Below are 23,435 nucleotides of genomic sequence, written 5' to 3'. Positions count from 1 at the left end.
AGTACTAGGTACCCTATATATGTATATACATACATAAAGCTATATACATATGTAGGTATGGTATACACACATCTCTCTCCAGTGACTTTATTTTTTAATTAATTAATTTATTTATTTTTGGCTGCACTGGATCTTCGTTGCTGCGCGGGGGCTTTCTCTAGTTGCGGCGAGCGGGGGCTACTCTTACATTGTGGTGAGCGGGCTTCTCATTGCGGTGGCTTCTCCTGTTGCGGAGCATGGGCTCTAGGCGCTTGGGCTTCAGTCGTTGTGGCTCGCGGGCTCTAGAGCACAGGCTCAGTAGTTGTGGTGCACGGGCTTAGTTGCTCTGACGCATATGGGATCTTCCCGGACCAGGGCTTGAACCCGTTCCCCCTGCATTGGCAGGCGGATTCTCAACCACCGCGCCACCAGGGAAGTCACTTGGAGCACTTTTTATCTGAGCACCTCTGCCTCTAAGAATCTGCTGTGTATTATTCCATAGAAAGGATGCACCAGGATTTACCTAACCTTAGGACTTGTGGGCTATTTCTTAGGTTTGGTGCAGTTTGGGGGACAGTTTGTAACTATCGAGCGCAATTTTAAATGCATAACCTGCAACGCAGTCGTTCCCTTTCTAAGAATTTATTCTATCCAACCTCCAGCCCTGGGGTACACAGGCCACGTCCCAGGTATTAACGGCGGCTATGGCACATGTGCGCCCCCCAGATGCGCAGACAAGGGACGTAGTGTAAGGCTGCAGCAGGAGAACTGGTTGGAGGGCGACCCTTGGCCCATGCCCAGGCTTGCAGCTCCCCTGTCGTGCCCAAGGAGGCGGGCCTGCTACTGACCCCGCCCCAACCGTCTGGTCCCGCCCCAACAGGCCCCGCCCCGCCGCCAGCGCCACCACCCACTGAGCGCGGCCGCCCGGCAGGCCCCGCCCCGCCCCAGCCAGGCTAGCCCCCAGGCTCCGCCCCGCCCGGCACTCTGTGCGCTTGCGCCGGCGTCTCAGGCTCCCGGGCCCGGCGGCCGCGGCTCTTTTGTCTCCCGGCCGGAGCCCGAGCCGGATCCTGAGCTAGGGTCGGAGCCTAGGTCAAGACTGGGTCGGAGTCGGATCGCGTCCGCAGCCCGGGCTGCCCGATGGGGCGCGCCCCCTGCCCACCACCCCCGGCCCGTGCCGTCGCCTGAGCCCCGGCCTGCCTGGCCCGGCCCGCGCCATGGAGTCCGGCCGCGGCGGCCTGGAGACCGTGGGCAAGTTCGAGTTCTCGCGCAAGGACCTGATTGGGCATGGCGCCTTCGCCGTGGTCTTCAAGGGGCGCCACCGCGAGGTGAGGGGCCGGCCGGCCCGGACAGAGCGCCGGCGAGGGCGGCCCCCCCGCCCCGGGGTCCCTCTCCCCATCCCCCGCTCCAGGGACCCCCCCCCTCATCCCCACCGCCGGCCACCCCCATCCCCACCTCCACACCCCAGAGGCCCCCTCATCCTGCTGGAGACCCCACATGAACACAGCCGGGCGCCCCTCGTCTCACCCCACAGCCCCAGGACCCCACGTCCCCCTTACGTGCACTCCTGACCCCCTCATCTCCAGGGACCTGCTGGGTGCTTACCTGGCTTGGGCAAGGCCTTCAAGGGGTTCCCGGGTTCCCCGCCCCTGAGGGACACCCGCGCTTGGTTTTCAGAAACACGACCTGGAGGTCGCTGTCAAGTGCATTAACAAGAAGAACCTCTCCAAGTCCCAGACTCTCCTGGGGAAGGAAATCAAGATCCTCAAGGTGAGCTGGCCTCAGAAGCAGGAGGGGAGAGGGTGATGGGTGAGTCCGCTTCACTCACGGGAAACTTGGGTTTCTGTCCTAGGAATTGAAACATGAAAACATCGTGGCTTTGTATGACTTCCAGGTAAGGCTGCGGGCCGCCGTCTTGGTGGGGAGGGGGTGTGCTCCCCTCCCCCCCACCCCCACTGTCCCCAGTACAGCCTCAGGCCTCGGTGACTTAAGTCCCAGTCCAGCCAAGTGCTGGAGACCCTGGCCAGGAGCGGACTGTTCCAGGCTAGCATCTCGTACTGGGGGAAGGAGCTGGGCACCCCCTGTGTGGATGGGCGTCGGAGGCCTGCTGGGACCTTGGAGACCCCACCCTCAGCCCAGTTCTTGGGCCTGGGTTTCCTCTGGGCATGTTGGGAGAGCTCCCACGTTCCCCGGCCACCTGAGTGCCACGGGCCGCAGCGCTGCTCCACGGAGGGAGGTCTGGCTACAGCGTGGCCCTCGGGGGTGTCTGGCCCAGTGGCCGCGACGGTGAGTCCTGTCCCCAGCGCAGGCTCAGGGCAGCCCTGCCAGCCTGGACCACCTGTCTGGGCCAGCGGATTGTTTGTTGACATTACCCCAGCGGCCCGGCATTGGCCACTGTCTCCCTGTGTCAGACTGGGGGAGGGGCGGGGCTGAGGGAGATTCCTTCTTGCTGGCAGTTGGGGCCAGCCACCCGGGCAGGAGGGAGGCGGGTGCCCGGCTGATGAGGCCATCTCAGGCCTAGCTGGCCCAGAAGACCGCGGCCTGTTTCCCCCAGTGACCCCGGGCCCCCAGGCCTGGCGGTGGGGGAGGCCCAGCCTCGGCCCAGGCCTGGGACCCTGGAGACCCAGTTTGGGGACCAGGAACCTGAGGCAGCAGATCTGAGGGCCAAAGTGCTGACTAATGGTTTTGAAACCTGTTTACTGAGGCCACGGGACCAGCCCCTGGCTGAGGGGAAGTTCCCGGCCAGGCTGTCTGTGTTTTGGTGGCCTCCTCCCTCCTTCCCTGTCCTCTCCCTCCCCCTTCAGAGCTGGGCTGTGGCTTTGGGGGCTGTGGCATGACATGAGGTGACTTGGGGAGGGCCCAGGTCCAATGTGACAGCGACAGGGAGTGCCTGGAAGCTGTGTTCTGGGGCCGCGAGGGCAGCCCCCTTCCCCCTCCTCCTCTCCCACCCTTCCCTGTCCCCTGCCCTCGCCTCTGCTCGCCTCCTTCCCATCCTGGCTGGGCCACACACCTGGTTGTGGGCAGTGCCACTTCCTCCAGGGCTGGCAGTGCTGTGGCTTCCCTTGTGCAGAGGAAGTGCTCAGAGGCCAGCCAGCCCCTCCCTTCCAGGCCCCCCACGCGGGGCTCTGTGCTCTCAGCCTTCGGGGTGTGGGGTGGCTCCCCGAGTCCTTAGACACTTGTCTAAGACACACATGGGACCCAGGAAATCATGGCTTTTAAAAACAGTTAATGATGTAGCTTAAAAAAAAAAATGAAGAAACAGTACAAAAGGGACGTGGAAGAAGGTGACGCTACCATCCCTGTCCCAGTGAGCCCCATCTCCCCCAGAGGGTCTCTCTGGGGACAGTGGCACATCCTCACGTACCTCTTTGCTGCCACACCATCCACAGCTCTACTGTGGCATTTTTCACTTAAGTGTGTGTCTTTGAGAAGGTCTGTGTCACTCCACATGGACTCCATCCATATGTGAGAAGTGACACCCCTCTCCTCCCAAGGAAATTATCCCCCATTCTTTCTGCAAGGTTCCGAGTGCAGACTCTGCAGCTAGGTGACCTAGTTCCGGTCCTGGCTCTGCCACTTAAACGAGCTGTGTGTCCTGGAACAAGTGTCTTAATCTGTCTGTGCGTCCATGTCTTTCTCTGTAAAACAGAGTCTGGAGTTGTTTGGTTGAAAGTGGTCCTCGTAAGCACTGTGTGTGCTGACATTGCTACGACTGTGACCGTGGTGTTATTTGCAGCTGTGTGGTGTTCCGTGGCCCTATATTCCACAGTTGACCTCACCAGTCCCCCACTGGAGGGACGTGGGGTTATTCTGGGATTCTGACATGTCAGCAGTGTGGTGGTGACTCTCCTGGATTCACCTTTGCCATGACTGTGTGTCTGCCGGGTGGATTCCTAGAAGTAAGAGGATGCGTATTTTAGTTTGGAACAGTTGCCAGATTGTGGTCCATAGAGGATGGACCGTGGACACAGCAGCGCTGCTGGCAGGAGGGCCTGTCTCCCCACATCCTTGCCAGGAGCTCGGTTGTCAGACTTTCATCTTGGCCTGCCTGAGAGGTGGAAAATGACATCTCTTATGGTTCTGTTTTTCACCTTTGGGGGAGGCTCAGCCTCTCTCTGTGTGCATGTGAACACCAGGAATGCCTCCTACCCAGGGATGTGCTCCTGTGGGTCTTGTGATTACCGAGGTTGGACGGCACTGTGGTTAACGGCATGGGCCCTGCGCCCTACTGCCTTTCTGAGCCCAACTCGCCCATTTACTTACCTGTGTGACCTTGGGCAGGTTACTCAGCCTCCTGGTGCCTCAGTGTTACCCAGAAAATGGGAGATGATAACAGTACATCTATGTCGTAGGGTGGTTGTGATGACAGCTTGAGTCTATGTATGTTAAGTGTTTAGATCTGTACTTGTTAGTAAGTGCTATATAAATATTGGTTGGTGGGAACTCTTTATATATTAAGGAAAGCCCTTCCGTGATAGGTTGCAAATATTCCTCCTCAGGTTGCTTCTTGTCTGTTGAGGAGGTTTTGTTTCGTGGCCATACGGAATAGTGACTGTTGTCAGGCCGCTGTGGCTGTGTGTGTGGGGGGCCTCTGGGGTGGTGCTCTGCTCTGTGGCCCGCAGACATGTGGGCAGGCAGCGGGAGCCCCTGGCCTTTCCTTTCCTTGAGGGGCAGACGGCTGGCTCTGGGTCTTGCCCTCGCCTGCTGGGCCGTGGTTGGGTGTGCTCTTTCTGGGGAGAGTGGCCATCACAGGGGTCAGGGGACAGCCCTGCCCAGCGTGCGCCCTGGGACGAGGGCCTTCCTGAGACCAGCACGCCGTCCAGCTGGTTCCCACAGCTGGGTGACTCACTTCCCGGCCTGGCTGACAGAGCCACCCCTAGTGACTTTGGGTGGGTGGACACCTCAGTCAAGGGGAGAGGTCTGCCTCGCTATGGGGTCATTCAGGACAGTGCCAACCCTTGGCCTTGCTTTTTCCAGAACCCTGGCTCTCGGTGGTGGGCACCGTGACCCAGGCGGGCTTGGTGGAGTTGGTGGGTCCCGGGCAGGGACGTGTCGATTCTGTGTTTTCCATTCTGGAAGTGTCCTCTGTTTCTCCCGAGTCAGGGGCAGGCCCGGTGTGTGGGAAGAAGGGGGCTGGAGAGGGTAGCTGGCCTCCCCCCGGCTCCCCGCCCCCCGGGAGCCACAGGCACACAATGGAAGCTGAAGGAGGCTCCCTGAGGAAGGGTGGGCTTCCTCCTCAGGGTGGGGCTGGGCATCCCTTCCCGTCTGGGCGCTGTCCAGGAGAGCCTGGGGGCGGGGAGTGCCGCGGCTCCCATGGGCGGCTGTGCTCCGGCCCTGGCTGTGGCTTTTGCCACCTTCTGGAGCCAAGACGGCCCACTCCAAGGAGTTAACTAGGTCAGTGCCCGCCCACCCACCTGCCCACCAGGCCCAGCCCAGGATCACCAGACAGAGTGGGCTCGGCCGAGCCCGGGAGCTGGGATCCTCTTAAGCAAAGCACCTTAGCACCCTGTGGAGGCAGGGCGGCCTCCTGCGTGCCTGGGCGCCCGTGCCAGGCTGCTTGGGACACCTGGCCCCGACACCCGGGCCAGCCCGGTCCCCAGGGCCTGTGGGCGCGCCACTGAGAGACGGAGAGGGCGCCGCTTCATCCCGCCTTCAGGGCTTCGCCTGTCCTCTCGAGGTGTGCAGGTCAGGGTTCACCACCCCTTTCCTTGGGGGCCGCACGCACGGTGGAGTGGCCAGGACTCTGGTGCCTGGCCCTGCCCCTCCTTCGCCAGCTGTATGACAGGCAGAATCACAGGACCTCTCTGTGCCCGTTTCCTCCCCTTAAGTCGGCTGGGACGTCGATGGGACCTGCCTGGTCCTCAGGTTGCGCCGGGGGTGAGTGGCGGGATGGGGGTGACCCCGGTGTGCTCCCTGTAGGCCGGGGGCCCGGCGGGCCGGCGCCTCGGCCATGTTGGTGGTTTTGCATTAGTAACGTGACAGACTCCTGGGGACAAGAGCGCGGCCAGAAGCCCCCTCATCCGCCTCCCCCAGGAGGGGAGCCCTCTGGCTCGGCGGTCGCCGCAGCCCCAGGAAGCAGTCCTGGTCCTTGCGAGTGTCTAGACCGCGTCTGGACCGACCCCTAAGGAGGCGGCGTGCTGTCTGCCGTCCACTTGGTCCCCGCGCCTGGGGGAGCTCGTGGAGACCAAATTTAGCTCACGAGGAGGAAGGCCGAGGCGGGACCTTTCCGGGTCTTGGGTGGGCAGCAGGCTGCCAGGGGCAGACCAGCTGTGCCACCGAGGCCGCGCTGACCTCCCCCCCCTCGCCGGGGAGCCTGGAGAGCCGGCTTCTTCAGGGGGGCCTGGGCACGCAGCCGTCCTGGAGACCGCCGCACCGGGGGCGCTGCAGGCGTGGCCGAGGCTCGTGCCAGCCCATGGGGCTAGCGGCTAACAAGCTGATGCCGCGGGCGGGGAAGGGGCCTTCTGAAGCCAGGGCAGTGGGGGACCCCGAGGCCGGGCCTCCGCGGGCCCGAATCCCACCTGGTGAGGAGAGGTGGGCACGACTTCCCCGGCCCAGCCCTGCCGTGCTCTCCCCCTCAGGCCCTGACCTTCTGGGCTCCGTGCACAGTAGGGCCTGCGGGCAACACCCTCGGTCTCTGCTGGGTGACCCACGGGGTGAAGGGACAGAGGTCGGGGGAGGAGAGGAGCCTGGACCCCTGCAGCCCCGCCTGGCCCCAGAGCCCCTGGTCTTTGCTCACTGAGGGCTCGCCGAGGCCTGGGGGGCGCCAGGAAGGCTTCAGGGAGGTCTCGGGGGGCTGGGGTGTCAGGGAGCGGGGAGGGCTAGGAGCCCCGAGCCAGCGGGCGGCGGGCCCCGTGGTGTGGCCCCTCGGGAGGGAGGGCGTCTGGCCTGGTGTTTGGAAGCGCCCCCAGCTGGAGTGGGTGTGGGGGTCCTGTGCGGGGGTCCCATGGGTTCCTGGGCACGAAGGGCTGTATGCTGTCACTGATGCACAGGCGCCTCCTTTCTGGGGCAGGAGGTCGTGGGGTCCAGGGTGCGCGGCACTCACCTCCCAGCTGGCAGGCCCCTCGTCCCCATCCAGCCACGGTTCTGCCAGCCCTGGGTGACTCCCCGGGGACCCTCGGGGGGCATGGATGCTGCATCTGTCTCCTGTCCTTGTCATCCGGCCCCTGCCCGTCCTGGCTCGGTGGGTGATCGGAGGCTTTCCTGCAGAGCAGGGGGCCTGTCGGGAGGGCAGGCTAGAGCTGGAAGTGCCTGGGCCTGAGCCCTGCCCTGCCCTCTGGCGGTGTGGCACCTCTGGGCCACTCAGGACAGGGCTGCTCCCTGGCGGGGGAAGTCGGGAGCCTGCTCAGCACGTCCCCAGCGGTGGCCGTGGTCAGGGTGACGGCAGGTGAGGGAACAGGTGGCCTCGGTGTCACGGGGAGTGGCTGCTTCTACCTCCTGGGTTAGTCCTGGGTCCTCATCTCTGGCCCCTCTGCCCGAGAGCCTCCGACTCTGCGCCCGGCTCTCAGAGCCTCCCTCCGTTGGGATCTCCCTCTTCCTGGTCCCCCTCTGTCCCCGCTGGCCTGGGCCCACCCCGCCAGTCGGTCGCAGTCGCGGGCGCGGCGTGACCAGGGACTTTCTCCCTGCATTATCTCTCCCCGCAGCTGGCCCGGGAGGGCAGGGCCTGCGTGCTGGGCCTCCCTGCTTCGGTGGACAGAGCCCACCCCCTCCCAGAGGAGCCCGGCTGGGCGCTTGGGAAGGCTTCTGCATCCCTGCCAGACACGCGGCTGAGTGAGGGCCTGGGGAAGCAGGGTGGGGCACGCGGCCCCTCCAGCCCCGGAGCTTTCAGCGTCCACCTCTCAGCCCTGCTCCCCGGGGCGTCCCCATCCTGGACCCACAGCCCCTTGTTGGGGGAGCTCTGGAGGCATGGGGGCTTCTCTTTTGTTTCAAATATAAATGTATCTATTTTATTTACTTATTTTTGGCTGCATTGGGTCTTCATTGCTGCACGTGGGCTTCTCACTGCGGTGGCTTCTCTTGTCGCAGAGCACGGGCTCTAGGCGTGCGGGCTTCAGTAGCTGTGGCACGTGGGCTCAGCAGTTGTGGCTTGCGGGCTCTAGAGCGCAGGCTCAGTAGTTGTGGCGCACAGGCTCAGTTGCTCTGTGGCATGTGGGATCTTCCCGGACCAGGGCTTGAACCCGTGTTCCCTGCATTGGAAGGCGGATTCTCAACCACTGCGCCACCAGGGCAGCCCCATGGGGGGTCTTCTCTTGTTTCAGGGGGCTGACATTTACACCTGGGGTGTCACCCAGTGGCTTTGTGTTCTACTGGTGTGGGTCTGAGCCCAGGCCCAACCTCCTGGGGGTAGGGTGATTGATCAGGGGTCCTCTGTCCTGCCCGGTCGGGGTGGCGGGGGCATCCCTGGCACCTGAGCAGGGGTGGAAGGCGGTGGCCCGCTGCTGGGGATCAAGTCTGTCTGGGCCTTGAGTGCCCTCCCCCAAAGGCCACTGAGAAATGTCCCTCCTGCAGCTACCTCCCTCCTCCCACCCAGGCTTCCCTCGGGGCTCCCCCCATGCCTTGAGAGCTTCGGGGCCAGCTCACGCACTTGCCCCCTTGCCCCGTGGGGGTTAGAAGCTGGAGCTGCCCGTGAGCAGCGTGCTGGTGGGGAATGGGGACTCGGTGCATTCTGGGCGGCGGGCAGGGGCTGTTCCTGGTCCCCAAGGCCCAGCAACGTACTGGTGCTGAAGGGGCTTGGGGACTTGCTCCTGGCTGGCAGGGCCCCTCAGTTAGGGAAGACCCCGCCTGGGGAAGAGGGGAGGGCACTGTCTGCAGGAGGGCAGAGTGGTTAGGACCCCGCCTGCCCGGTTGACTTGGCTTTGCCGGCCGCAGTTTGCTCATCCGTGACCTGGGGATCTCAGGGGTCCCTCCTGGACAGACGCCGGGGCCATGGGTGCGGGGGTGTCTCTGTGCTGGCCTGAGCAGCGGGCTCCTGGGTCTTGCTGGCGTGGACCGAGCTGAGGACGCTGGTGGCACCCCGAGGCCATGGGTGGCCACGGGCTGAGCCGGAAGCTGGCCGGCAGTGGGCTGGCGGCGCCAACCTGTAATGCTGGTGGCATCTTTGATTCCGGATCCAGGAGCAGTTTCCGTGGCCTGAGAGTCAAGGCCCTCACACCCTCCCTGTGTCCCTTCTTGGGGGCCTGGGTCCCCCACTAAGTGCTTCTCCTTGGCCAGGACTCACCACTCATAGAAGAGCAAGCTGAGCCCTGTCAAAACCTCAGGGCCAGGGCTGACCCTGACCTTGATGGAGACCTGGGTTGCTGAGGGCTCTCCCTGGGAGGTGGGGTCCTTGTTCCACCCCTGACACCTCTCCTGGGTCCTCAGCCCCTTCCCCAGACTTGACAAATGGAGTGGTCTGATTGGCTGCTTCTCCTGTCACTCAGCCCACTTGGCTCTCAGACATTCTCATCTCCGGGCCACTGAGCAGCTGGCTAAGCCCCGGCGTGACAGGCCCCAGGGCTGCCAGGCCAGCCAGTGTCCACGCTCACTGGCCTCTCCTGCCTGAGCCCAGGTGGTGTGTTGAGGGCAGCTGCAGGTGCCGGGTGCCCAGGTCACACTGGGGCCAAGCCAGGCCTCCCAGACGGCTGCCAGACTCGGGGACAGGGCGTGCTCCCCTCCACCTCTCACCGCCTCTTCTGTGTCCTGCAGGAAATGGCCAATTCCGTCTACCTGGTCATGGAGGTGAGTCCTGGAGGCCAGCTGTGAGGACAGGGAGGCTGGGCCCTCTCGGCTCTCAGGCCCCTTGTCACCTTGGGGTTAGAAGTTGTTTTCATGTCCGTGGGCTTAGGGCCACCTTACCAGCAGGCCCAGCGGCCACAGCAGTTGCTGGAGGGGCGGTGAGCACCCCCATTGACCTCCTCAAGCACGGATTGCGGGGGACGTCTGCCCCAGGCTGGAGACAGGGCACCAAGTGCCCGGGGAGCAGGCGTCCAGGGGTGGGGTGGTGGGAGACCTGGGCAGGGCTGGAGGGTGTGCCCTGGCCGCTGACCAAGGCGTGTGGCCGGTCTCTTGCAGTACTGTAACGGCGGCGATCTGGCCGACTACCTGCACGGTGAGTGGACACCTGCGGCGGGATGGGCTGCCCGCCGAGGCTCACCCTGACCCATTCTGAGAGGTGGCCTGGCGTGAACGAGCCTTCCTGGGCCTGATGGTGATGGCGGATCCTCCCATCCCCCTGGCGCCTGCTGGGAAAGATGGAAGCGGGAGTGGAGCCCCGTTGGGGACACATGCTGTGTCAGAACCACGAGGGATGGCCTCACAGGGCAGACTTGGTCTGCAAGGGTCACTCTTGAGCGGGGCCCCGTGCGGCCCGCTGTGGGTGTGGTGCCCGGCAGGGTCCCGGTCGCTGGTCGGCAGCTCTGCGGGAGCCAGGCCTGTCCTGGGCCCCAGCGGGGGCCGGCTCTCCACAGGGGGCGGGCCTCCGCAGGGCCCTGGCGCAGGTGGGGGACCACCGTTGAGGCCGGGCCTGGGGCTCATCGCACAGCCGCTGGCCGTGGTGTGTGTTGTGAGCAGGAGGTAGAGGGAGCTGCTGGGAAGCGGTCCTCACCTGAGGAGGGGCGGGGTGTGCTGGGCAGCAGCGCGGGGCTCGCAGGTCGGGAGGGGACACCGGGGCAGCTCAGAGTCAGACGGCGTGGCCGATGGGCCTGGAGACCGCAGGGAGGGGCCCGGGAGCCGTTCGGGGCGCCCGGGTGAGCTGCGCCCCACTGAGCCCGTCTCCCCTCAGCCATGCGGACGCTGAGCGAGGACACCATCCGGCTCTTCCTGCAGCAGATCGCGGGCGCCATGCGGCTCCTGCACAGCAAGGGAATCATACACCGGGACCTGAAACCCCAGAACCTCCTGCTGTCCAACCCTGGCGGGCGCCGTGCCACCCCCAGCAACATCCGAATCAAGATCGGTGAGGCGGCGGCCGGGGCCCGGGGAGGCCGGCGGGGGCCCGGGGGCCGCGGCCGCCCCTCTCACGCCTCTCCTCGCCTGCAGCCGACTTCGGCTTTGCCCGGTACCTGCAGAGCAACATGATGGCGGCCACGCTCTGCGGCTCCCCCATGTACATGGTAGGTGGGCCACCCCAGCCCCTGCTGCCCCGTCCTGTTGGAAGGGGCGTGCGCGGTGGGGTTCCCTCCCGTGTCCCGAGCGGAGCCCCATCCCGTGGCCTCACTTCGGGTGGCAGCCGGCGTGCCTGTACCGTTTCCCGCCACGTCTGTGGCAGTCGGCTGGCGTCTGTTCCGATTGGCTGGCGTCTGTTCCGATTGGCTGGCGTCTGTTCTGATTGGCTGGAGCCAGACTTCGCTCGGCGCACGCTCAGCGCCCGTTCTCGCCGTAGCGCCGACCGCACTGTTCCCCCACAGGCGCCGGAGGTCATCATGTCCCAGCACTACGACGGGAAGGCGGACCTGTGGAGCATTGGCACCATCGTGTACCAGTGCCTGACGGGGAAGGCGCCCTTCCAGGTGAGGGCGCCCCGGGCAGAGGGTGTGGGCGCGCTCAGCTCCGCAGCCCAGCGGTCCTCGGCCGTCACCGTCCCGCAGCCTCCCCTCGCTGGCGTGACGTGGCCGCCCAGCTCCCCCCCCGCCGTGCAGTCACTTCAGGGCCTTGTCCTGCTCAGGGCCAAGGCCGGAGTCTCCACTGGCTCTGGGGCGCACCTGTGTGTGTCCACGTGTACGTCTGAACCAAGTTTCGTGGCCTCCCTCCTGCCCGTTGCAGGGCTGGCGTGACCCAGCAAATTGGTACCAGGGCCCCAAGCTCTGGGGTACACCCTGCATTTGGAAGGCAGTGGCCTGCTGTGTGCTGGACCCCAAAGGGTCCAGGGCTCTGAGCCCATGCCGCAGGCCCTCGCGTCCTGTAGTGGCCTCGTGGACCGACCCGGCAGCTCTCCACTGTCGCCAGCTTGCCCCAAAGCGCCCTCTGCCTGCCTGGTGACCTAGGCTGCCCCCATCCCTGCTCCCCGCACCTCCCTGCCTGCCGTTTCCTGCACGTGAGCAAGTGACTAGCGAGGGCTGTCCCCCGCTGGCGTGTTGGCCTTGGGAAGGCAGGGGCTGTCTTGCTCTTGGCTGTACCCCCCCGTGCCTTGAACAGTGCCTGGCACACAGCAGTGCTGAGCGTGTGACACATGAACAGGCGTGTGGGTGGGGCCCACTGGGGGGGCCGGCTTGTTCTGGGGCCCTTGGCTGGGGTGGGGTGTACGGGCCACTTTTTAATTTCAAGAAGCACACGACCGGTCACACCAGATACCCAGGATGCACCCGCAGCAGGTGGGAAGGGGGACCAGCCAGCATCCTTGCTCTGGGCCCCCCTGGCCCCCCGTGTGGTCCCCGTGGTTCCACAGCCTGGCTGGGGGGAGGGGGGCCCCCTACCTTGGAAGCACGCGAGGGCGCTCAGTGTTTGGACAGACGGGCTGGCAGCGCTGGACCAGGGGCCTCTCGGGAGACAGAGGCTCTGAGCGGCTCGTGGCCGAGAGCAGCGGGGACGCTCACACCTGGCCCCCTGTCCCCCACTTCCAGGCCAGCAGCCCCCAGGACCTCCGCCTCTTCTATGAGAAGAACAAGACGCTGGTCCCCCCGTGAGTGCCCCTCCCGCCAGACACAGACACCCCGCCCCCCCACCCCCGGGCAGGCTGCCCTGTCAACGTCGTGCCCTGTGCCCCCAGCATCCCCCGGGAGACCTCGGCCCCGCTGAGACAGCTGCTCCTGGCTCTGCTTCAGCGCAACCACAGAGACCGCATGGACTTCGGTGAGCACCGCCCGACAGGCCTGGGGGGTCAGGGCCCTCTGGCTTGCGCCCCTGCCCCCCATGTCCTGCACAGCCCGCTCCCAGGGGCCCTGTGGCGGCAGTGAGTGGGTTTCCCGGGGCCCGCAGCTCCTTTCCCAGCAGCGGAGACGGTAAAATCCCCGGTTTTGCAATGGGCAGCACTGCTGGGAAAACCGTGGGCCGGGCGGGTGGATCCGGGCCTGGGCCGCACTGGGGGGCGCCAGATGCGTTCAAGAGCCGCCAGCTGGGGCTCTGCCTCCCTCCGTTCCTGGCGTGAGGCAGCGGAGATGGGGCCCAGAGCCAGCTGGAGCTCGGGCCCCAGGGGACAGTGGGGCCTGGCCTCGACCCTGGGAGCCCTGGCGTCGGACCCTCCTGAGCCCGGGCCCATCCCTCCTCCTGCAGATGAGTTTTTCCATCACCCCTTCCTCGACGCCAGTGCCACTGTGAAGAAGTGTGAGTCCCCTGAGGGTCTCGGCACTCCCGCGCCCCGCCTTCTCCCTGTGGGCTGCCAGCCCCACCCCGGAAGGTTGGGGGCTACCAGCTCCTCAGCCCCCCTCCAGCCTGTAGTCCCCAGGGGCCCCCGAGGCCAGGGGGTGGGCTCGAGCTCAGCTGACTTGGTGCGGTGGGATTGGAGAGGTGAGGGCGGGCCCCTCGCACAGGTCCCCTCCCGGTCCCCGGGTTCCTCTGGGGCTGGGGGCGTCCCGAGCCGGCAGCTGTGCTCGGCGTGGGGTTGACGTGGGCAGGGTGGGAGCGCGCGGGCCCGGATGGGGAGCATCCCATGCTGACGGGTGCTGACCCGCGCCCTCTGCCAGCCCCGCCCGTGCCCGTGCCCTCGTACCCAAGCTCGGGGTCCGGCAGCAGCTCCAGCAGCAGCTCCACCTCACACCTGGCCTCCCCACCGGTGAGTCGCGCGCAGGGCGGCGGGCTGCGGGCTCCTCTCGCCTCGGCTTCGGGGCGTGCAGGCGTCCGCAGGAACCCCACCCCAGCTCGCGCCTTTATTCTGCTGTGTCGTCTGGTCTCATCACACCAGACTCAGACACGTTCTGCTTGTGAATGTGGCGGAGTTAGAAGCGGGTGGAGGCCTGTTTCAGGGTCCCTGTGTCCCGTCGGTCTCTTCAGCACCATGTCAGCTCCGCGCCTGCGTGTGCACGGGCGCGCGGGTGGCCCCGGGCGGGGACCCTGTGTCCTGGGAGCCCCCCTGCCCCGCAGCCCGCGTCCCCGGACAGGGCTGGGGTGAGGTCTGCCGAGGTTGTGCTCGGGGGCGGGGGCACTGGGGCGTGAACCTCCTTTGGGCCGTCTGTCCGTCCGTCCGTCTGTCCGTCCTGCCAGGTGGGGGCCAGGGCCAGGGCCAGGCTGGTGGCTGAGAGCACGGCTCTCTCACGCCCGAAGGCAGACCTTCCAGACGCCTCACCTCCTGAACGCAGTGCAGGGCCACGGGGGCGGGGGGTGGCGGGTGTCGCCTGACACGGGGTCGCTGGAGCCTCTGGGGGCCAAGCGCTTCCTCGTGCTGGGCAGCAGGGGGCTTCGTGGGGTGACCGCTCCTGTGGGGAGGTCACCGGAGAAGGAGTGGCCTGGGGGAGGAGAACGTGCAGAGCCTCTGCCTCGTCCCCACGGCCCCCTTCACCCAGGCCCTGGGGCCGGGTCTCAGCGGCCTCCCCTCTGACCCCCAGTCCCTGGGGGAGATGCAGAAGACCCTGACCTCCCCGGCCGAGGCTGCCGGCTTCCTGCAGGGCTCCCGGGACTCGGGCGGCAGCAGCAAGGACTCGTCCTGTGACACTGATGACTTCGTCATGGTCCCGGCCCAGTTTCCAGGTCCGGGGGCCACCAGGCAGGGGTGGGCAGGGGGATCACTGCAGACGTGCCAGACGGAACCCCTAAGAAGGGGCTTCTGGAAGCTTCTACCCCAGATCAGCCTGGCCAAAGAGAGCTGAGTCCTGCCCGCCGCGGAGCGCCCAGGGCGCCTGCTCCGAGGGGGGAGCTGCTGCCCTCGCTGTGTTTGCTGAGCTGCAGCCCCCCCCCCCCCACCACACCAACCCCGCAGAGCTCTGTTCTCGGGTCCTCAGTTCCCCTCGCGACCCCGGATGCTGGCACTTCTCTCATGGCCTTGGCTGCCCTGAGACTCCCGGGACGGGGCTGGGTGGGAGCGGGCCCTGGTGTCCAACGGGCCACCCTGAGCCTGTCGGCTTGGCTCCGCAGGGGAGGAGAGGCCCCGTACCCAGCCGCCGGCAGCACAAGGAGGGCAGTGGGAAGGTGGGGAACCCAGCAGTCCTGGAGGAGGGGTGAGGCCCAGATTGGGAGGTGTGGACACCCAGCCTGGGGCTCGCTGAAGGCTGGTGTGTGCGGAGGGTACCAGGGTCTCCTTCGAGCGCCATGAGGTCCAGACAGGCAAAGGGGGTTGTCAGCACGAGCGACAGAAGCAGGGACGGGAGAGTGCCTCAACCGTGGCCCGGGCCCACCCCAGGAAGAGGTGCCTGGGCCCAGCCTCACCCGTCTCCCATCCACAGGTGACCTGGTGGCCGAGGCGGTCGGTGCCAAGCCGCCACCGGACAGCCTGATGTGCAGCGGGTAAGCCCCCAGCGTGAGCCCCGCCGGTTCTGCGGGGAGGGCGACGCCTGCTCCCAGGCTGTCGCCTGACCTGCCTGGTCAAGACAGTTTGGGAAGGGCCAAGTCTGCTGTGCCCAGTGCAGGACGGAGTCCCGAGGAGGGGCCAGAGTCTGTGCTCGTTTGGCCTGAATGTGAGGCCCTTTCGTCGCCCTGTCCCCGCCAGGAGCTCGCTGGCGGCCTCTGCTGGCCTGGAGAGCCGCGGCCGGACCCCGTCTCCTTCCCCGCCCTGCAGCAGCTCCCTCAGCCCCTCAGGGTAAGCGGGGCCCCGGGTGCAGTCAGCATCACAGCGCCCCAGCCCCAGTCGGATCCTGCAGGAAGCCCTGCAGGAAGCGGTCACGTCCAGAGGCCCTGCCTTCATTCAGGCCCGGCAGGGCGCCAGGCCCCCGTGGGTGGTCCAGCGGAAGGAAGGGATTGTGGTGGAAGGGACGCAGGGTGGGCTTGGGGCCCAGGGGTGGTTACCGGAACCACCAGAGACCAGTGTCGTCACTCCCCCCCTCCCCGAGCTTGTGGGGCGAAGTGGGCAGTGAGTCCCAGTGCCAGCAGGAGCTGGCCCAGCCTCGCTGTCCTCTGTCCCCCCCCTCTACTGGCTGGTCCCAACCAGAAGCCACCTGGGTGCAGAGAGTGGGGGGCGTGGGGTGCCAGGGAGGCAGTGCTGGCCGCGCGCAGAGACCAGGAAGCAGGCGGCCTGGAGTGGCCTCTGCCCCCGCGTGTGAGGGCCTGGGGTTCAGCCCAGCGCCCCGTCTGTGGTGACCCCGGCCTCTCTCCCCACGCAGCCGGGCCGGCGCGTTCTCCAGCAGCAGGTGCGGGGCCTCGGTCCCCATCCCGGTCCCCACTCAGGTGCAGAACTACCAGCGCATCGAGCAAAACCTTCAGTCACCCACCCAGTACCGGACGGCACGGTGAGTGCGCGGGGCCCCCCACTGGCCAGGCGCGTCCCGGAGGGCTGTAACGAGAACCCCGTGCAGCCCACTGGGACGGTGCAGGGCCATCACATGCACGGGTGTGCAGACTGCGCTGCGTGACTGTCAGCGCCACCGCTCTGTGGACGTACTGGCACTCAAGCTGTGCCGTGACTGCTTTCTGGTAGATGTCAGCGAAATGTCTCGTGTCCACAAAAACAAAGTCGATTTTTGTAAGTTTCGGAAGAGGAGAGGGCTCCTTTTTTTGTAATTCACAGAAGCCCCTGTGGGTCGGGGGCTGCCCTGGCGGGGTCTGGCGGCTCCCACCGGGTTGTGCTGCTGGTGAGGCCCGTTGTTTGAATGGAGGGGGACAGACACGTGGCATGCTGGTGGCCCTGGCTGGGCGTGGCTGGGGGCCTCACACCCTGTGCCTGCTTGCGTCCGCAGGTCCTCTGCCATCCGCAGGTCAGGCAGCACCAGCCCGCTGGGCTTTGCACGGGCCAGCCTGTCACCCCCGTCTCACGCCGAGCACGGAGCCGCCCTGCCCAGGAAGCTCTCCCTGGGTGGGGGCCGACCCTACACGCCGTCTCCCCAGGGTGAGCCTGCACGCCGCTGGTGGACCCAGCCTTGGAGCTGGGACTGGGCGTCTCCACGCGGGGGGCGGGGGACGGACTCATTCTCTGTCCCACATTGACCTTGGCAACCCCTCTTGCCCCCAAGTCGGAACCATCCCCGAGCTGCCGGGCTGGAGTGGGGCGCCCTCCCCGCAAGCAGCCGAGATGCGGGGTGGCAGGTCCCCTCGTCCAGGTAGGTGCAGCACCGGCCCAGTGGGTGTGCAGGTGGAGCTGGGGAGGGGCGGAGGAGCTGGGCTGACCTCCCTGGGCTGGCCTGTCGCTGCTTGGGATAGTGGCCATTTTCTTGGTTCACAACCGTCATTTCTCACGCGTTAAAAGAAGGCAGGAAACTCCATGAGACTATTTTAACAATCTTAAGCCTTCAGCTTACGGAGGCCCACTGTGGGGCTCAAATCCCACCCCGACCCCGCCATGCTGTGTGATCTCGCACAGGTGTCTCAGCTCCTCTGTGCCTGTTTCCTCAGGTGCGCAGTGGAGCGTAGGTGCAGTGTGGCACAGGTGGCCACGAGGGTAAAGGGAATCCTGAGCAGGCGTGGGGGTCTCCGTACACTGTCCTGGTTGGTCTTGTGGGCGGGGCCAGGCAGTCCTTGGACGGCTGTGATTGGGCCCGTCCTGTCCCGCCCTAGGCTCCTCGGCACCTGAGCACTCTCCCCACAGCGCCGGGCTGGGCTGCCGCCTGCACAGTGCCCCGAACCTGTCCGACCTGCGTGTGGTCCGTCCCAAGCTGCCCAAGCCCCCCACGGACCCGCTGGGGGTGGCGTTCGGCCACCCGCAAGCCAGCCCCCCGCAGCCCTCCCACGGGCTGCAGTCCTGCCGGCCCCTGCGCGGCTCGCCCAAGCTGCCCGACTTCCTGCAGCGGAACCCCCTGCCCCCTATTCTGGGCTCCCCCACCAAGGTAATGGGGCCGTGGGCCTCCAGGGGCGTGGGTGGGGAGTGGTTCTGTATGTGCTCGGGCCGCCGGGCTTTCTGCCTGGTGAGATTCCCACAGGACCTGAGGGGCCCCGGAAGCCAGAGGCAGGGCTGGTGTGCTCCAGCACAGTTGCGCCTGCCCTCTGTGCTGAGACCTCTTGCACTGGCTGGTGGCTGGATCCGTGTCTCCCCGTTCACGTGTGTGGGGTGGCCACGTCCCCGTGACGAAGACTGGCTCCCAAAGCCAAAACATCTGCTCTCTGGCCCTTGACCCTGGCCCAGCATCCAGAGCCCCAGAGAACCCAGGCTGCCACCATGGGCACATTACTTAGTTCATCCCTTGCCTCAGTCTTCCTGCCTGCCTGTGAAATGGGGCCAGAACCTACAGCTACCTCGTGGTGTCTCTGTGAGGGCATAGGTACACACGTGCGTGCCCTGGGTCGGACGCGTGCGTCTGCGTGTATCGCTGTTCTCCAGGACAGGGTGGAGTCTGCCTTCACACCTTTGCTGTGAAGACCTGGGTCGTGGAAGTTTGGGGTTTTGCGGCGTGGGGCCCTGCAGACTCAGGCCGGCGCTGCTGACCCCGTTGGGATGTTAATGTCACCGTGGCGGGTCTTTCTCAGCACTTCACCTGCTCCTCCTAGGCTGTGCCCGCGTTCGACTTCACCAAGACCCCCAGCTCCCAGAACTTGCTGACTCTCCTGGCCCGGCAGGGCGTGGTGATGACGCCGCCTCGGAACCGGACGCTGCCCGACCTCTCCGAGGCGGGGCCCTTCCAGGGGCAGCAGCTGGGCCCCGGCCTGCGGCCCACCGAGGACGCCAAGGGCCCCTTTGGCAGGTGAGTGGGTGGGGACTCCCCCGACGTGGCCTGCGGGAGGAGAGACCCAGCCCTGCCTGCTGTCTGCGGGCACCTCACTCCCTCTTCAACCCCTTCTGAGCCTCAGTTTGTGCGTCTGTTCAACGGGTGACAGTGACTGCCCGGGGTGGGTGGGAGGACCGAGTGGCCAGCACAGTCGGGCAAGGCTGGGCACGCTGACCAGGCTGCGAGGCCCCCAGACCCTGCCTGGGGGGGACGGGGGGCCGGCCCTGGGCAGCGGGTGGCCGGGTGCCTGTGTCTCTGGATCCCCTGGGTGGCGCAGGGCACGTGTTCACCACCCTTCACCCTGCAGGTCCCTCAGCGCCGGCCGCCTCACGGATCTGCTCCTTAAGGCTGCCTTTGGGACGCAGGCCCCTGACTCAGGCAGCGTGGACAGCCTGCAGGAAAAGCCCATGGAGACCGGTGCGCGGGGGGGCCGCCGGGGAGCGCTCTGGGAAGTGGGGGCCCCCGCGGCGGGAAGACCCTGAGCCCCTCCTCTTGCTCTCCCAGCGCCGTCTGCTGGCTTCGGAGGGAACCTGCACCCGGGAGCCCGCGCTGGGGGCGCCAGCAGCCCTTCCCCCGTGGTGTTCACGGTGGGCTCGCCCCCCAGCGGGACCACGCCGCCCCAGGGCCCCCGTGCCACCGTGTTCTCAGGTGAGGACCGTCACTGGCCTCGCGGCTGCAGCGGGTCAGCGGCCCGCGCCGTCCGTCAGGAAGCGGGAGGGGCCCTTGCTGTAGTCAGGAGTTGAGCCGGGCGCCACCCTCACGCCGAGGCCCTGGGAGGGTCCTCCTTGGAGGCTCGGGGTCCGGGCTCAGGGCCGTCTCCGGGGCACAGCTCCCACAGAGAGGCCCCTGCAGCCCCGGCCTCTGGGCTCCGGGGTGCCCCTACAGTGGGCGGGGGCCCGGCAGGGCTGAGGCCTCCGCTGTGGCGCCTGCTCGCAGAGGGAGAGGAGTGGAGCGGGCGGGGACCGGGCTCCGTGTCACAGCGGCGCAGCACTGATGGGGAGGGGCGGCCGGCCCTCTCCCCACAGTGGGCTCCTCCAGCCCCCTCAGCTCAGCGGGCTCCTCCTCCGCCCGTCACCTGGCGCCCGGGGCCTACGGCGAGGCCCCCCTCGAGGTACCCGCCCCCGGCCACTGCTGCAGCTTTGCCGACCCCGTGGCCGCCAACCTGGAGGGGGCCGTGACCTTCGAGGCCCCCGACCTCCCCGAGGAGACCCTCATGGAGGTGAGGGCTGGGCGGGGGCAGGCGCCAGGCCCAGCGTGGCGTCCGGGCAGGGCTGGTCGCGGGATGCCGAGGTGTGCCCCTCAGTCGGCCCGTCTCCCCAGCAAGAGCACACGGAGATCCTGCACAGCCTGCGCTTCACGCTCGTCTTTGTCCAGCACGTCCTGGAGATCGCGGCCCTGAAGGGCAGCGCCAGCGAGGCGGCCGGGGGGCCCGAGTTCCAGCTGCAGGAGAGCGTGGTGGCCGACCAGATCAGCCTGCTGAGCCGCGAGTGGGGGTGGGTGTGCCCAGCGGGGCCCCGCGGGGAGGCAGCGGGGGTGCGGGCCCCGCCCCTGACGCGCCCTTGCTGCCCTGCAGCTTCGCGGAGCAGCTGGTGCTCTACCTGAAGGCGGCCGAGCTCCTCTCCTCGGGCCTGCAGACCGCCATCGACCAGATCCGGGCCGGCAAGCTCTGCCTGTCATCCACTGTGAAGCAGGGTGAGGGCAGCCTCGGCCGGCAGCGGCGGCAGCAGCAGCGTTTGGGTCATGAGACCCTGAACTCACGGCAGGGGAGTCGGGGAGGGAGGGATGACTATCTCTGGGAGAAGGTCAGCGAGGAAGAGGTGACGAGGGAGACCTTCCTGAGGAGGTTACCTGGTGCAGGCCCAGCCCGGGGAGGGATAGTGGGGGGCGCGGGCAGGTGCAAAGGCCCTGCGGCAGGGCCCCCACGTGTCTGGGGGGTGGGAAGGCGCGGCGTGAGTTGCTGGAGCAGAGCACCTAGGAGTTGGGGTCGGGCAGCGCCCCGGGGACGGAGCGAGGGGCTTTTGCCCGCTGGTCGCGTGGGTCCCCTTCCCGGGGGCCGGCCTGAGCTGCCGGGGCGCCTCCCGCAGTGGTGCGGAAGCTGAACGAGCTGTACAAGACGAGCGTGGTGTCCTGCCAAGGCCTGAGCCTGCGGCTGCAGCGCTTCTTCCTGGACAAGCAGCGGCTGCTGGACCGCGTCCAGAGCGTCAGCGCCGAGAAGCTCATCTTCAGCCACGCGGTGCAGACGGTATGCCGCAGGGCGGGGCCCCGCGTGGGGCTGGGCGGGGCGAGCGGGCTGAGGCGTGGGCGGGGGGCGTTGACGGCCACAGCTCCGCCGGGTTTCAGGGGGCACCGCTCCCGGGGTGGGAGATGACACTACGCCGTCCCCTCAGCCAGCAAGTGTCACCCGGGCCCCTCCAGCCCCGGCGGGGAGCCCGGAGCTCACCTGGGCTTCCGCCTCGCTGTGAGGCTCCACGGCCCAGGCGTGTCCGTCCCTCCCTGAAACTCAGGTTCCTTACCTGGAAAAGGGGGAACCTGGTTCTCTAAGCCTCTTAGCAGGTGAGTTGGTTCCTTCTTCTCTAGAGGAAACCAACACGGGCAGCCCAGCTGGGAACTGCGGCGTGAAGGCAGGAGGGGCCCGGAGGGGCCCTGCTCAGTGCTCTGCGTCTGTTGCTTTGGGGTCCTTGTGCCCAAAAAGCGCTGCTTCTGAGGCAATGCCTGTTTTTGAGAAAATTCTCTCGGGCAGTAAAAACGCAGCCCGAACAGACGTTCGGGAACAGTCGGCCTCCTTGTCCCCGAGCTCCCCCTCCCCCAGGGGTGACCATCACTAACGTGACCAGGACCGAGGGAGTGCTCTGCCCGGTGCGGGTGGCCGGTCGCCTGCCCTGTAACCCCGGCTGCCGGCGGCGAGCAAGCCTCTGTCGAGACTGCACGTGACCCGGGGGCGCCCACAGCGTGCGGCACCGTGGCTCGTGCGGCCGTCAGCCCTGGGTCCCCCGTGTCTGTGGGGGGCAGCTGGGCCCAGCCTCCGCCCTCACCCGGCAGGTGCAGTCGGCCGCCCTGGACGAGATGTTCCACCGCCGGGAGGACTGCGTCCAGCGCTACCACAAGGCCCTGCTGCTCATGGAGGGGCTGCAGCAGATCCTCTCGGACCAGGCGGACGTGGAGAACATCGCCAAGTGTCAGTGCCCGCTGGGCCCCCGGGTGCGGGGGCGGGAGGGGGCAGCCGAGCCCGCTCACCGTGGTGCCCGCCCCCCCCCCCTCCCTCCAGGCAAGCTGTGCATCGAGCGGAGACTCTCGGCCCTGCTGACCGGCATCTGTGCCTGACCTCCTGGAGGCCCGGCCCACGGCGCCCACGGGGCTTGGACCTTCGCTGCCCATCCATGGGGTGGGGAGCAGCGTGCCGGCCGGGCTCGAAGGGACAAGCCCACGGCCATGACACCGCTCGCTGGTGCTGGGGGAAGGACCGTGGCTCCCCACCCAGCGTCCGGAGCCAGGCCTCAAGCCGCGTCTCTGTCTCCTGGGCTCCGCGGCCGTGGACTTCAAGGCGCTGGAGGGCCCCGCACAGAACCTCAACGTAGGCCAGTCCCCTGGCCTGGCTGACGTGCAGAGCTCCCTGCCCAGCCGGCAATCAGAACTTCTCTCCCGGCTGCCTCGGTGGCAGGTGGGGACATGTGGGCATCCCCCGACCCCGCCCAGACCCCAGGGCTGTCTCGCTGAGGGCAAGCAGAGGCCCTGAGACCGTGATGCCCACTCAAGCCAAAGCCGCCAGGCCTGCCCGGCGGATCCACCCAGGAAAAGGTGTGTCCTCCTGGCTCCCTCCTCTCCCTTCCCCGAGAGCACCACCCAGCTTTGTGAATCACCCAGCACTTTATGCAGGCGGACTGGACCCGGGGCTGCCGCTCGGTCCCGGCTGTTGCACCACCAGGCGTGCGTACACACCCGTAATCACATATCCGTGTGCAGACAGCTCCGCGAGCGCGTGTGTTGTGCCTGCCGCCCGGGTTGCTCTCGGGGCGACACAGCCGTCTTATTTAAATGTTCTTTTAGGGACGGACAGTACGAAGCACCGAGCTTCCAAAACCCAGCACAGACGTTGTTGCCGTCTTTCACACTTACTCCTAAGATGTGTCTTATCTTCTGCAGCTCTTTTTCTTTTTTCTTTTTTTTTTTTAAAAAGAAAACTCATACGAGTTGACGTTTTGTTCTGAAAGGACGGGGGCAGGATTGGGGCAGCCTCAGCAGCGATGCTGAGACCCGGGGGGCCGGTGGTGCTGGGCGCGTGCGGGCTGCGCGTGGCCGTCTGCCCTCCCGCCTGCCCTCCCGCCTGTAGGGCGGCCCTACCCCTGCCTTTGCTCCCTGCCTGAAGACAGCGGGCAGCTGAGGACCGTTTTTGTGCGTAAACCTCCCCGTCCAGTTCTCACAGTAGGTTTTGATGTCAAGCCCTCTGTCCCCTCACCAGGTCCTGGCTGCCATGGGGGGTCGGCGGGGAGGCCACCTTCCAGGCTCGGGGGGGGGGGGTCCCTTTTCTGGTCTGCCCAGCTCTGCCTAGCCCCTCTCGAATGTGTCCTCAAGGATGCAGAGGGAGCCGCCCCAGTGCAGCACCCCCGGCGCTGAGGTTTCACCACAGGCCCAGGCGAAGACCCCACGTGTTTCTCTCTTGCGATACTTGAAATCTTGCCTCTGTGCTTGGACCTAGAAGAAGAAGAGCAGCCCTGGGACTCGTTTCTGTCTCCTCACCGGTGACTTGAGCTTCTCCTCCTGCGCAGAAATTGT

The 23,435-nt window shown here is 66.6% G+C and overlaps 1 protein-coding gene across 1 annotated transcript; it reads left to right on the top strand.

Annotated features, from left to right (window-relative positions):
* The first annotated feature begins 984 nt into the window (after positions 1 to 984).
* ULK1 (unc-51 like autophagy activating kinase 1) lies at positions 985 to 22,074 on the top strand. The gene is made up of 28 exons (XM_068562964.1): positions 985 to 1,304; positions 1,654 to 1,746; positions 1,829 to 1,870; positions 9,658 to 9,690; positions 10,024 to 10,060; positions 10,733 to 10,906; positions 10,990 to 11,063; positions 11,358 to 11,459; positions 12,510 to 12,568; positions 12,656 to 12,738; positions 13,159 to 13,209; positions 13,569 to 13,657; positions 14,427 to 14,568; positions 15,261 to 15,321; positions 15,524 to 15,613; positions 16,134 to 16,259; positions 16,707 to 16,855; positions 16,980 to 17,066; positions 17,521 to 17,789; positions 18,448 to 18,641; positions 18,973 to 19,082; positions 19,170 to 19,313; positions 19,691 to 19,884; positions 19,986 to 20,158; positions 20,239 to 20,357; positions 20,750 to 20,907; positions 21,705 to 21,840; positions 21,931 to 22,074. Exons 1-28 carry the CDS (start codon positions 1,194 to 1,196, stop codon positions 21,984 to 21,986), a joined length of 3,156 nt encoding a protein of 1,051 aa, XP_068419065.1. The 5' UTR covers positions 985 to 1,193; the 3' UTR covers positions 21,987 to 22,074.
* The last annotated feature ends 1,361 nt before the right edge of the window (positions 22,075 to 23,435 follow it).

The sequence above is a fragment of the Eschrichtius robustus genome, chromosome 14, assembly GCF_028021215.1.
Source record: "Eschrichtius robustus isolate mEscRob2 chromosome 14, mEscRob2.pri, whole genome shotgun sequence".
Classification (NCBI taxonomy): Eukaryota; Metazoa; Chordata; class Mammalia; order Artiodactyla; family Eschrichtiidae; genus Eschrichtius; species Eschrichtius robustus.
This window is presented reverse-complemented; position numbering and strand designations above follow the sequence as displayed.